This window comes from Rhinatrema bivittatum, chromosome 8, assembly GCF_901001135.1.
Source record: "Rhinatrema bivittatum chromosome 8, aRhiBiv1.1, whole genome shotgun sequence".
Lineage (NCBI taxonomy): Eukaryota > Metazoa > Chordata > Amphibia > Gymnophiona > Rhinatrematidae > Rhinatrema > Rhinatrema bivittatum.
The window spans coordinates 72,228,475-72,242,764 of record NC_042622.1 but is presented as its reverse complement, the minus strand read 5'-3'; the positions used below and the strand labels follow the sequence as shown (position 1 = coordinate 72,242,764).

Here is a 14,290-nt window from a genome sequence, read left to right as displayed (position 1 = left end):
CGTGCAGGTGCGCGTGCATGTTATAAAATCGGGGGTCGGCATGCGCAAGGGGGTGCACAACTGTGCAACTTGCATGCCCCGACGCCCGCAGCCTTCCCCCGTTCCCTCCCCCTAGCCTGACCTTCCTACCCCTTTTCCTAGCCTTTCCACTCCCTAACCCTAACCTAACTCCCCCAAATTTTTATTTTACCTGTTGCGCCTGACTGGAGGCAGGCACATGGCTGCTGTGCCGAGGGCCTCTAGCCCCACCCCTTGCCCGCCCACTCCCCGATGCCCTGGGACATACGCACGTCCCAGAGATTTACGCACGTGGCCGGGCCTTTTAAAATAGGTCCGGCGCACGTAAGGCCGGTCACGCACATAAATCCCTGGGATTTACACCCGTAACCTTTTTAAAATCCGGGCCATAGATTTGCTAGCTTACTGACATAAATTTATACTTGCTAATTATCTGGCATAAATGATCTTAAATATGTTTACTGTGTAGTAATGACTGGGTGAATTGGGGGGAGTTCAGGCTGAAGAACCAGGAAGGTCTTGATGACCTGGAGAAGGACTAGAAGCACTGATTAGTAAAACTGGTAATTTCCTTGATGCACAAATGTTTTATAATACACAGATTTACATAAATCAGTCCAACTTTATTTTTGCTTATAAAATATGCACTTGTACATTTTTAAAATAGACAGGAAAAGTACGCACGTTCAATGAATTGATATATGCTCTTTCAATAAATTGCATGTATTCAAACATAAGCTGACAAATGCAGGTATGTTGTGGGATAGAGATATGAGTATTTTATAAAACGCTGGTATATCATATGTGTACATTATAAAATACTAGCGTGGCCATATATGCATGTATATGCCACCGCACACATTTGTTTTGAAAGTTATCCTGTGTCTTGGGATGGCAAGGCTGGAAATACTGTTGTGGCAGAATTCATAGCACCAAGTTGGGTCAGGCCCTGACCTCCTGGAGATGTTACTGGGAGGACTATTAGAAGATACTAGAGGTACCCTGCTGTTTTATGAGGGGAGACAAAAGTACTTAGATTATATATGGGAAAGAATTGATATATATAGGAGAGAAATCAGGAAAACCACTGATCTCTGCATGATGGCCCTCTGATAAGAGCCAGATGCTAAGGAGTAAAGGGAGATCATACTTAATTGCTCTTTGATGAGAAATGGATAGGGAAGAGTAAGGAGGGTTTGCATACATTGAAAGAAAGAAATAAGAAGAGAGGCAGTGCATGATAAGTCTATGATGAGAACCAGAAGGAAAGGCACAAAGAATGGTTTTGTAATGCATAGTGTGTGAAAAAGTGGCTGAATTAGCTCCAGTTTGAATTGTATGAACAGTAACACCATTGTCACAGCTTCAGCCTCTGTCTCATTTTCAGGCCGATACAGTAAAGTCCGCACGCACAGGCCACTCTCCTGTGCATGCGATTCACTATGCAAATTAGGCCCGGCCGTAAAAACAGGCAAAAGGAGGCGCTAGGGACACTAGCGCGTCCCTAGCGTCTCCTTTTGGACTGGAGCGGCGGCTGTCAGCGGGTTTGACAGCTGACGCTCAATTTTGCTGGCGTCGGTTCTTGAGCCTGCTGACAGCCACGGGTTCGGAAACCGGACGCCGGCAAAATTGAGCATCCGGTTTTCGACCAGCTAGCCACGGGCCGACTTCAAATTTATTTTTTTTTTACTTTTGGTAACTTTCGGGACCTCCGACTTAATATCACCATGATATTAAGTCGGAGGGTGCACAGAAAAGCAGTTTTTACTGCTTTTCTGTGCACATTCCCGGTGCCCGAAGAAATTAGCGCCTACCTTTGGGTAGGCACTAATTTCTGAAAGCAAAATGTGCGGCTTGGCTGCACATTTTGTTTTCTGAATCGCTCGGGAATACCTGATAGGGCCATCAACATGCATTTGCATGTTGCGGGCGCTATTAAGTTCGGGGGGTTGGACGTGCATTTTCGGCCCCTTACTGAATAAGGGATAACGCTAGTGCGTTGAAAACGCGCGTCCAATAGAGGGTTAACATTGCGCTCCATCGGAGCGCACTGTACTGTATCGGCCCGTAAGAGAGAAACCGATCCGAAGCTTTGAAGATAGGATTATTGTTCACAATTCTCAAGGCGGTGCAAATTCAACCCTCTCTCTTTGTGTTGCCATGTCTCTTAACAATATTGTATATCTTTCCAGAGAGTACTATAAAATATCTAGCCTCTGTCTGCATGAGGGCTAGATGCTAGAAAGATTGCTGTCACAGCTGTTCCAGCTGCAGCATCAGCTGCCCCTGTTCTGGATCCTGAAGGCCAGAAAGTGTCCAATCAAATTATTTCCTCACCGTCTTACTATGATTTTGGCTTCTTTTTACAGTACAAAAGAACAGGCTTTTGCTTAACTTAAACACTTAGAGGTAAAGCACACGTGTGCGTGTTTGCCGGCAGGCACACATGGACATGGCAATTTTATAACATATGCCCAGCTATACATGTGTACGTTTGCGCACGATTTTATATTGATGTACGCATCTGCACGCATATGGCAACTCGAGCATGTAAGGGGGGGGGGGAATTTTAGTAGCTATGCACGCCAATGCAATTACCTGTTTTTCCAGTTTGTTCCCAGTTCAGCCCAGAAAAGGAGAGGACTTCCTAAACCCCCTAGCTAAACTGCCTCCCTTTTATCCTATTAGCCCCAAGCCTTAAAACCCCGAATTTTTGTTACACGAATTACATGCTGTCCATAGCAGAAGTGATGTTACACGGTAGGGGACCTCAGTGCACGCTTGTGCGTATAAACATGCACAGATGTCATGGTGCAGGTCCAGCCCTCCCATGCCCTGCCCCTTTTGGTGGAAAAATGCCTGCGAGTATCGGGAAATACGCACATACCCTCGTGGGTTTTATAATCTGCCAGGCGCGTGCCAGGCCACATCACAGGCATATCTCTCAGCTTTGGCACGCGAAGGGCTTTTAAAATTCACCAGATACACTTTTATTTCAATAATTGCAAAATAAAACAAAAAATATAAATTCAGTAGCATGAAACACATATAAAGCTAAAGAGGTCCATATTCAAAAGCCATTTAGAAGGATTACGTAATTGTGATCCATCTAATGGCTTATTTCGCACCGCAATTCCTACGAGAGAGCGAGAGGCTCACCTACTTTCTCGAGGTGAGGTTTAGGTAGTAGTGTAGGGGTTAGGGGCCACTTTGACATTCGTACGAACAGAACAGTACACTCTTGTGAAGATTTGATTGACCTTCGGAGTGAGAAAACTCACACAAAGATGAAATTTGTACAATGTTCTCTCAACCTAGCTAGGCTCAAACTGGGCTGTCCAGTATGCCGAATTATTCTTGATAAAAGGAATCAGGCAGTACTATCAGCGAATATAATTCATGGTCTCATGCATGATATTTAATGTCCTAAATCAGACTGGTCAGATGTGCAGGTATATGGGGAAAGCACATGGTGGTATAGGTCCAGCCTCCACTTCATAAGGCCCTCTGAGCATACTTTCTGTTAGAATATTACAAAGGATTACCTGCTGAGCTAGTCCTGATATTGTCCCAGTTGCATCCATGGGTTTGTACTGCAAGGTCCTCAAAGAGAATTGCATTATAATTATATAGCTTTCATTTGACAAAACCTGGACTGGCCCAGTCTTTTCCTCATGATATGGAGCCATCTTGTGACCCTATCAGTATGACTGGCTGGCATGAGTTCTCTTGTATGAGGATCTTGCCTCTGGATTTCCTTTTCCTTTTCTTTTCACAACTTAATCAATAGTTAAAAGTTTCCTGTCTGTCTGAAGCAACTGTATTCCAACCCCAAGTTTCAATAGTGACAATACCTAAACCTAGCATCTCTCTTAAAGGTATATACTCTCTTTTTATTCTAAACATGATGAATTATAAACCAACTTGTTCCGTAACAGTTCCATGAATGAAGAGGGCTCAGATATCAGTTGTAATGTTGTTTCCTATTCTCATCTTCTCCAGGTGTCTGTGTTTGGCTACGGCGCAGACAGCTTTGGGAGCTGGCACCATTACTGGGAAAAGAATCGCTTTGCCTCTGCTTTCCGCAAAACTGGCGTGCACAATGCTGACTTTGAACTGGCGCTCATAAAGAGACTAGCACAAGAGGGCAAGGTTACGTTTTATACCTGAGCACCTCTCAATGTGCACAGTAATACTATAGTTTTGAAACCAGAAAATATTATATTTTTTATATTTTGAGAATAAATAATTGTTACGCCCGTCGATCGCAGATGGCTGCAACCTCTGTTGCTCACCTCCTTCTTCTCAGCCTTGACTCCGTGGGGAAGACTGGCAGCCTCCGCCAGCTCTCGCCGGCCTGCCTATTGCTCCTAGACCTCCCAGGGTGGCACGGACGCCGCCAACTGCGATCTTGTCGTCGGAATCCCTTAGGCACGCGCGCGCACAGGCCAGTCTTAAGCATGTCATGACAGGAACCTCGGGGGCGTCCCCTTCGGATGATGTCATTCCTCCAGGACATTTAAGCCGGCTGGCCCTGCCTACCGACGACTTGGCAACAAGATCCCTCATTGTCGAATCCGCCTCGCTCACAGAGGACCTTTCGTTCCAGCTCCTGCTTCCTCAGCGTGAGACGTCCCGGGTACCCGCTCCTCGGGGGCCCTCTCTTCGTCTCTGACTATCCGCTCCTCGGAGGGCCTGACGCTCAGGACTTCTGCCTACCCCATTCCCCGGAACCATCGCTACTCTTGTCATGAGTATCCCGCTCTGCGGACTATTTCCTATTCTACTGAGGACCTCCTTGGTGTACCCCGCTCTGTGGACCACTACCATCTCTACTGAGGACCTCATCGGCGTACCCCGCTCTGCAGACCACTATCATCTTTACGGAGGACCCTCTTCAGTATACCCCGCTCTGTGGACCATTACTATCTCTACTGAGGACCTTCTTCAGTGGACCCCGCTCTGTGGACCATTACCATCTCTACTGAAGACATCTTCGGTGTACCCCGCTTCGCAGGCCACTACCATCTCTACTGAAGACCTCATCGGTGTACCCTGCTCTGCGGACCATTACCAATTATACTGCGGTATCCTCCTTGGGTATCCCTCACTCCACAGACCATGTGATCCCTCTGGGTCTGTGACTCTCTCTTGCACCTCCCACTCCACGGGTAGTGCTGCTCTATCTCTCTAATAAAGACTCTAGACTTAACCTGTGTCTGACGTCAGCTGAGACCTCACCTTCCGAAGGTGAGGCTCACAGGGCTCTTCCCTGTGGGCAGTACCATCTCTCACCTGGCCCAGGGCCTACATACTTACTAATCCTAACAAAAATGACAACAAAAGAATTATTTTCTGACATTGTCTTGATATCTTTGAATGTACTGACAGATACAATATCAAATATTTGTTTTTGGAGTTTATTTTTTCCTCTGAGTGTACTGGACAATTCTAGATGCTTCTGTTCACATGTCCCTGCATCCAATAGCATTTCTAATACTTCTGTTCCCAAATAGCCTTGCTACCTTTTCATAATGCAGTGTTTAAGTAGCCATGTTGGTCCTAGAGAAAACTGGATTTTTTTTATTAGAGAGAGATAAGAATTATCCAGAAAACACAGGGCCACCTGGTCTTACAGGCTCTTGTACACCATCAGCTTTGGATAATTCTCATATACACCCACCATACACACCCTCACACACATATTCCTATCTCATACACTCACCTACAACCTTCCCCCCCCACACACACAAAGACAGAAAATAAATGATGCAGCTTCTTAATTCACCCCTTCCCCATACCCTCATACGTACACACATACTGAACACACATACTTGCCACAACCACATCCCATGCACATCTCTCCACACACATCCAACTTACACTCTACCACAAAAAAACACTCTACCCACAACCTCTCACAACCACACACAACCCCTCCACAAACCCCTTCCACCCATAATTCCCTACCAACTAAAAAACCTTACACCCACCATATATCTATTCCCCCAAGTACCCAACACACACAATACACATACAGACAGGCCCCCTGCACACATGCCTATACCCACCTCATATACCCATCCTCCATTCCTTCCAAATATACCCCAATAAACCTCCCCACCCACCCTTCTACAAATTCATGTTGGAAAGCATTTCTGTGGGCTTTCCTTACTTGTTTATGATACTGTTCTGAATTTATCCCACTGTTTTTGTGGACTTACAATCCTGCATTACTTAAGAAAATCAGGAGTCTGAAGTCAATATTGATCAGTGTGGCAAGCTGGAAGTTACCCAGGTTACTCTAGCCAGGATATTCAGCAGTACTTACCCAGGCAAGTCTTCTGCCGAATATACCTGCCTAAAGTGACCTGGGTGACTTTAGAACTGTGATTTACCTGACCAGATTTACCTTCCTAAATTTATCAGGAAGTGTAGTGGGTGGAAGGATGGGGGATTTTGCCTTGTAGTCTAGATCACACAAACACACTAAGAAAATTACACCTGACTATGGCTTATGTGAAAATCTGAAAAGCTATATTTTTCTGTATAGTATGTGCACAGACGTTTATAAGAACATCTGTTACAATAACAAAAAAAAAAAAGGTTATATTTCAGCACATGAGCAAGGGTAAATTAATCTTTCCCCAGCTAACAGGGAAATATAAGCGCTCACTTTGTTGAAAGAGTGTCTGCCAGGCTCCCCAGACGAGTGACTAGCATTGTCTCAGTAGGTAGACTGTAATGGTACCAGAGATTCTTTTCTCTTTGCTGAGATGGTCTTGCTGAAGTGGTCCGGTTCAGCACTCGAAGAGAGTCTGCCCATCCTGTCGGGAGCGAGAGCCTTATCCCTATGTCTGGACATGCACTGTACAGTTTTCTTTGTTTCCTAATTCTGGTGAAGTATTGCCAAACTAACCGATAAGAAAAAATGACTGCTTGTTTCAGGACAACTCTGAAATGGTGGATTTCTGTGTTTTAGTCACTACTTCTAATCGCCATTTTGTCCAGACATTCTCTCTCACATGTGAGACCAGCAGTCTTGCACTTTCCTCTAAACCCAAGTACATTCTACTAGACACTCAGAATCATAATAACAAAACCTGCATCACTATAATCAGTGTCATGTAAATAAAAGCAATCATATAACTATTATTTCAGAAGCAAACACTACTGTAATACCCATACCAAAATAGATAATTTGAGGTAGATTTTAAAAACATATGCACGTGCTACCCGGTGCGCACACATGGATGCATGATTTTATAACATGGCGAGCACATGTTATAAAATTCAGGACAGCGCGCACAGGGGGGTAGATTTGGTCAATTTTATACTCAGCGAAGAGATTGGGCCTCTCCCAGTTCCCTCCCAGTCCGCTCCAATTAAGGAGCAGACTGGGAGGGAACTGTCCTACCCCCCTACCTACTCTCCCTCCCTCTTCCCCTCTCCTCCCTGACTCCCTTTTTTTTTTCTTTATTTCAGAACTTATGCCAGCTCCTGAGCTGTAAGTAAGTTACGCTCGCCGGCGCAGCAGCAAATGGCTGCTGTACCAGCCGCTTCCAGCTCCACCCCTTCCCGCCCTCTGGACTGCCCCTTTCATGAGGCCCGGCTCTTGTGCACATAACCCCCGGATTTTATGCGCAGGGAGGGGGGTTTGAACATTTGGCAGTTTGCGTACCCTAAAAGTGCCCTCGTATCCATAAGGTCTATAAGTCTTATATCCAGTTTATACTGTGTCTATAAACTAAATCTGGGCAGATACCAGGTGCTTTTCAACTTTCAGCTCTCACCATTATAAGCAGAGCTGCTTGTGCTGCTCTTCACTGCCAGCTGGCTCCAAGTGGTATTCTTATTCTCTAATTAGGCCTTGTTTAAATCTTGTATTCTATATCTCTCAGTGTGTGTGTCCTTGAAGTTTTCAGGCTGCTTTCTAACAAACAAGGAGAAGGAAGGGTTATAGGTGGAGAAGGGAAGGCTACCTAACTTCCCAGAATCCTGTCATTTCTACATGCATGTAAGCATGCAGAATATTCAGTATTTTCCATGCAAGCTATGTGCTGCCTTTGTGCTATAATAATGGAGTATAAGTTGTTCTTTCTCTCTAACATCCTCATTCTCCATTTTACAACATACTTCATTTTCAGGGGGATTTTAAAAGGCCGGCACATGCAAATCCTGGGAAACACGTGCACGGTGTTGTTACGAGCGCGAGGAGCGCGGTCGCTTCTAAGCAGGTGGTGAGCCCTTGGGCCACGGCAAGACTTAGGGGGAGCCCCAAGCCACACCGTGGGAGGTGAGCCGGTGCAGGCATGGTGAGCCAGGCGGGTACTGAAGCAGGGGGTAAGGAGTGGAGTCTGATCCTCAGCCGGACCTGCACGCCCATGGCAACCAACAATGGGATGTTGATTGATGAACGGTCCTCCGACTGTTCCAAGCCCTTTCGGACCTGCCGCTGGGTACGGCATAGGGCGGCAGGCCGGACAGAGGAGAGGGTAGACAGAGTCCTTAGCACACTGAAGACATCAGACGGGGGCTGAAGCAAGACATCCAAGACAAGGCTGAAGCAAGACATCGAGGCAAGGGCTGAAGTAAGACACGGGCACTGTCTCTCAGAGCGCCCTACACAGCCAGCACGGCTGGACTGGTCACAGACCACCCTGTCCTACAAACGCGGGAGCGGACACGTGCAGGGAAGAGGAAGCGGTGGAAAACTGCACTCCTGGCAGTCAAGGTAGGTTAGGTTGCTGCACTCCTGGCAGCCTAAAGCAGGAAGGAACATCAGGAACTGGATCAGGCACTGGAACAGGAACAGACATCAGGAACATCCGGAACAGACATCAGGGCAACAGGCATGGACAGGACAGGGAGCCATCGAAGCAAAGACGACCACGGAGGACCTGGATCAGCAGACAGAATACAGCGATGTGCAAAGCTAATCGAAGGCAAGCAAGAAGTGGAATGAAAGTCCTTTTATACAGCTGATGTGGGCAACTCCCTGGGAGGAGTTCACCTGGACTGCCCCTAACGGGCACTATAACTGAGGTGGAAAGCTGCGGGCCGGCCCCTAGGGAGAAGGGCGTGGCCAGAACCAGGAAGTCCAATGCAAGCAAGCCACAGGCAGGCCTCAGGAGCAGCTAGGCCTCCCAGGCCCTGGAGCAAATCCTGGATGGTACACAGGCGAGGCCCTGGCTTCGAAGCGGCCTCCAGTGGAAGGGAGAAGGTGAGATACCTCCTGTAGCGCAGCAACAGGGGGGATCGTAACACACGGCTGGGCTCTGCATGCGCTGAGCACTTTTTTTAGAGTGGCCCGGCCATGCGTGTATCTCCTGGTATGCGCCGAAGGGCTGGGCCTGTAAAAAGGGGTGGGCTGGGGGCTGGCTGGAACAGCGCCATTAGGCCCTGTCCTGGGGAAGTGTGTGCCAGCAGCTGGTCGGCGTGCAAAACTTACTACTGCCAGGAGAGTAGGTAAGTTCTGCATCAAAAAAAAACAGGGTAGGTAGGTTGGGTTTAGGGGTCGGGGAGGAAAGAGGAAAGGAGAGGAAGGTTAGGTAGGGAGATAGGGAAGTTCCCCCCCAATCCGCTCCTTTATTGGAGCGGACTGGGAGGGAACTGGGCAAAGACCCAATTGCGTCACTGTGCGTGGTTTAAAAAATTCCTCCCGCTGTGCACGCGAGTGGACACCCACGTGCGCATGTGCGTGCGGGTATTGGATTTCATAACATGCACATGGTGGCGCGTATGTTATAAAATTGGCGCGTCTGTTTAAAAATATACCCCTTTGTGAGTTCTAACTTCTGATCATACTTTCATACAAAATGGAGCCTACCTGTCCCTATTGAATACATCTAGATAACTTCAAAAGGAAGACAGCCTAACACAAGTAAGTTTTTCAGTAAATTCAACAAACACAAAGCTGCATACTATAACTATGAATCGTTATAACTGTATTTCTCTCTGATAAAGAGCTAAATTAACCCTTCTTGTTATACATCGAAGTGACTTCCGCAAGATTGGCCCTTACTGCTGTAACGGTTACACTGCTAATACAGGATAATGCTAAATATTGGCGCTACTCAACATTTAGGTCATGCCCTAGAATGCTCCTCACACTCCCTCTTTTTCTCTAGCTACATTTTACTAGGTACAACTTTGATAGTCACCAGAGTTTGAAATTTAAATATCAGGGTTTATCTGGGCAACTTAAGTCATCCAGACAAACTCTTTTTAATATCGCCATCTATGAGACCTATATTCAGTAGACTGGTGAGTGGGACAGTTACCTGGGTAACTTTATGCAAATATTATTCAGCAGGGTAAGAGTTCCACTGAATATACCCAGCAAAGTCACCTGGGAAACTTTAGGACCACTATATTTCTGACCAGACACATCTAGGTAGCACTGAATAATTGGCACTCATAGGCTAAAATTTAACAATGCCCTGTCATAAAAAAGGTTACCCTGACAACATGTAGCCAGGATGTTGGGAGGAGGGGAGAGATTTAAATTCTCAGTTTTTATCTAGGTAAATCAAAAAATTCCCAGACAAAGCCTTTGAATATGGACATCTGTTAATCCATTTATCAACCGGGGATAAAATCAGGACTAGATCAGCTTGTCTTTAGAACAATGGAAGATCACTGTCATTTTAGTGAATATCAGATATAGATCCACTGTGTGTCATTTACATGATGTTAATGGGTTAATCCAAAGCATTATGAAGGTACTAAGATACTACTTTTCATTTCTATAGCACTACTATATATTCTTAGGTAGGTGCTGGTCTGTAGAGCTCAGAACTGAACATGATTAGATTAATGCAAACTGTTCATTGTTAGGAATTAAGATAATGAAGTTGGTTGAGGAACAGGACTCAGAGTGGTCATGGGGTCCATCCTAGTGAAGGGAAAGTGAATGGCCACAAGAATCGGTGCTAGGCCCAATCTTCTTCAATGTCTTTATTGCTAACATTGTGCAAGGGCTAGAAATGAACATGTGCCTATTTAAAGATAATATGAAAACCTTCAGCAGAATAGATATGGCATGAGGGATAGATAAGTTGAACATAAAATAGTCATGCTGGATCAGACCTAAGATTCTTCAAAGCCCAGCATCCTGTCTGGATTGCAAGTACTTGGCAAATCCCACCCAGGAAAAAGATCTAGGCATCAAAGTGGATAATACTTTGAAATATTTGGCTCAGTGTGCTGCAGCAGTCAAAAAAGCAAACAAAATGTTAGGAATTATTAGGAAGGGAATGGTTAATAAAATGGAAAATGTCATAATGCCTCTGTATAGCTCTATGGTGAGACCACACCTTGAATACTGTGTACAGTTCTGGTCGCCGCATCTCAAAAAAGATATAGTTGCGATGGAGAAGGTACAGAGAAGGGTGGCCGAAATGATAAAGGGGATGGAACAGCTCACTTATGAGGAAAGGCTGAAGAGGTTACAGCTGTTCACTTTGGAGAAGAGATGGCTGAGGGGGGATATGATAGAGGTCTTTAAAATCATGAGAGGTCTTGATCGAGTAGATGTTAATCGGTTATTTACACTTTCAGATAATAAAAGGACTAGGGGGCACTACATGAAGTTAGCAAGTAGCACATTTAAGACTAATTGGAGAAAATTATTTTTCACTCAACACACAATTAATCTCTGGAATTTGTTGCCAGAGGATGTGGTTAGTACAGTTAGTGTAGCTGGGTTTAAAAAAGGTCTGGATAAGTTCTTGGAGAAGTCCATTAACTGCTATTAATCAAGTTGACTTAGGGAATGGCCTCTGCTATTACTGGCATTAGTAGCATGGGATCTTCTTGGTGTTTGGGTACTTGCCAGGTTCTTGTGGCCTGGTTTGGCCTCTGTTGGAAACAGGATGCTGGGCTTGATGGACCTTTGGTCTGACCCAGCATGGCAATTTCTTATGTTCTTAGTAGATCATTCCCTGTCCAGGGTTATAACTGGGAGAAGTTGAGTAGCGGGCTAGGTTAACCAGCTAACTTCGATATTCAGAGAAAGCCAGATGACTTAGCCAACTAACGGGCCGATTCAGTAAAGTCCGCGGGAGAGCAGACAAGCCACTCGCCTGTGCGCGCGATTCTGTATTTAAATAAGGCCCGGCACTAGAAACAGGCAAAAGGAGGCGCTAGGGACACTAGCGCGTCCCTAGCACCTCCTTTTGGCCCGGAGCGGCAGCTGTCAGTGGGTTTGACAGCCGATGCTCAATTTTGCTGGCGTCGGTTCGTGAGCCCTCTGACAGCCACGGGCTCGAAAACCAGACGCCGGCAAAATTGAGCGTCCGGTTTTCGACCCGACAGCCGTGGGCCGACTTCAATTTTTTTTTTTTACTTTTTTTACCCTTCGGGATCTCCGACTTAATATCGCCATGATAATAAGTTGGAGGGTGCACAGAAAAGCAGTTTTTACTGCTTTTCTGTGCACTTTCCCGGTGCCCGAAGAAATTAGCGCCTACCTTTGGGTAGGCGCTAATTTCTGAAAGCAAAATGTGCGGCTTGGCTGCACATTTTGCTTTGTGAATCGCGCAGGAATACCTAATAGGGCCCTCAACATGCATTTGCATGTTGAGGGCACTATTAGGTTTAGCGGGTTGGACGCACGTTTTCGGCCCCTTACTGAATAACGGGTAAGGGAAAATGCGCGTCCAGTGGCGGGTTAACAGTGCGCTCTGTACTGTATCAGCCCGTAAGTCTTGTCAAGTCAAAGAGCTGTCCTAAAGTTAGCAGAGATAGCAACAGATTTATTTAGTTTGTCTAGCTTATAATGTGCTATGGACAGTTATGTGTTATGGACAGTTCCTCCAGGAGCTTGTCCAAATCATTTTTTAACTCTCCTCTGCTAGCCACTTTGATCACGTCTCTGGCAACAGATTTCTTAGCTTGATTGTGTGCTGAGTGAAAAAAATATTTGCCTTGATTTGTTTTAAATCTGCTGATTTTTAGGTTTCGGAGTGACCCTTGCTTTATTATTATTTGAAAGGGTAAATAACCATCCTTTATGTTTAAACTTTTTAATTGAAATAAATAAAAAATATTCTTAGATGTACATTTGTTTCTTACAAACAGCTGGCAACAATGAACAAAACTGTTTTACAATGTGCAAGTTTTACATTTTCACGCAAACTAATTATATAAGCAGACAATGGTTAACAAAACAGCCTCTTCTCTTTCATTCCACTTCCCCGCCTTTCCACCTCATATCCTAAATGTAATTTGGACAATCCAATTTAAAATAAATTGCATATTTATCTAAAATTTCTCCTGTGTTAATCTCTCAGTTTATTACAGTGGAAACACAACTCGTGTGTGATTAACCACCTCACTTTGCACTCTTGGAGACAGATTCTAGATATAGGCATCCCACACTACCAAAAATGTTTTCTTTCTTCTGAGTGACTCTAAAGAGGCCATACTTTCTATCTGTAGGAACCCAAGTAATGTGTTCCTCCGTTGCCATTAAGAAGGAGGAGTTTCTTCTCTCCACGCTAAAAATATTCTCTTCATACCAATCAAGTATGCTTCCTTATGAATGATCATAAATCCTGTCCTTTAATATCTAAGTATGAGGGCTCATTAAATATAATCTTAATCTCTTCAGGAGTAAGCTTGATCTCTTGGGTAACTACCTCTCAAAAAATTCCCAAGTTTCAAGCTTTGAGCGGCCATGACTGCTCACTGCACCGCCCAAGAGGAGTCTGTACGCACCATGCTGGACGCACGTTCACGTTGCCGAGGTCAGAGGGTCAGGTGACCGAGGCAGGCGTGGTGCGGGCACATGGCATTCTGGCTGCCTTGCTTGTGCATCTCACACTTCAGGGGCCGAAGAAAAGAAGGCTGGGCCGCCGGCAGAGACCAGGCGGGCATGGCCGAAGAAAAGAAGACTGGGCCACCGCTGGAAACCAGGCTGGTGGGCCGAAGATGAGCTGTTCAGCTGGGGGCCTTTGTGTGAGTGTGTGTATTTGAGATTGGAAGGGTGCTTCTGTGTGTGTGTATGTGGTGTGTATGTGAGAAAGGGAGGGTGCTGCTGTGTGTGTGTATGTGGTGTGTATGTGAGAAAGGGATGGTGCTTCTGTGAATGAGACAGGGAAGATGCTTCTGTGAGAGTGTAATGTGTATGTGAGACAGGGAGGGTGCTTCTGTGAGTGTGTATGTGATGTGTATGTGAGAAAGGGAGGGTGCTTCTGTGTGTGTGTGTGGTGTGTATGTGAGAAAGGGAGGGTACTTGTGTGTATGTGTGTGTGTATGTGGTGTGTAT

At 45.6% G+C, this 14,290-nt stretch overlaps 1 protein-coding gene across 4 annotated transcripts in view; it reads left to right on the top strand.

Annotated features, from left to right (window-relative positions):
- LOC115097252 (CMP-N-acetylneuraminate-beta-galactosamide-alpha-2,3-sialyltransferase 2-like) overlaps nucleotides 1-5,436 on the top strand; it is a 70,342-nt gene extending 64,906 nt beyond the window's left edge. For all 4 annotated transcript variants that reach the window (XM_029612902.1, XM_029612899.1, XM_029612900.1 and 1 more), the window contains one exon: nucleotides 4,021-5,436. In XM_029612902.1, the coding sequence (XP_029468762.1) occupies nucleotides 4,021-4,188 (168 nt within the window). In that variant the 3' untranslated portion in view covers nucleotides 4,189-5,436. The remainder of the gene's footprint in view (nucleotides 1-4,020) is intronic.
- Nucleotides 5,437-14,290: the final 8,854 nt, after the last annotated feature.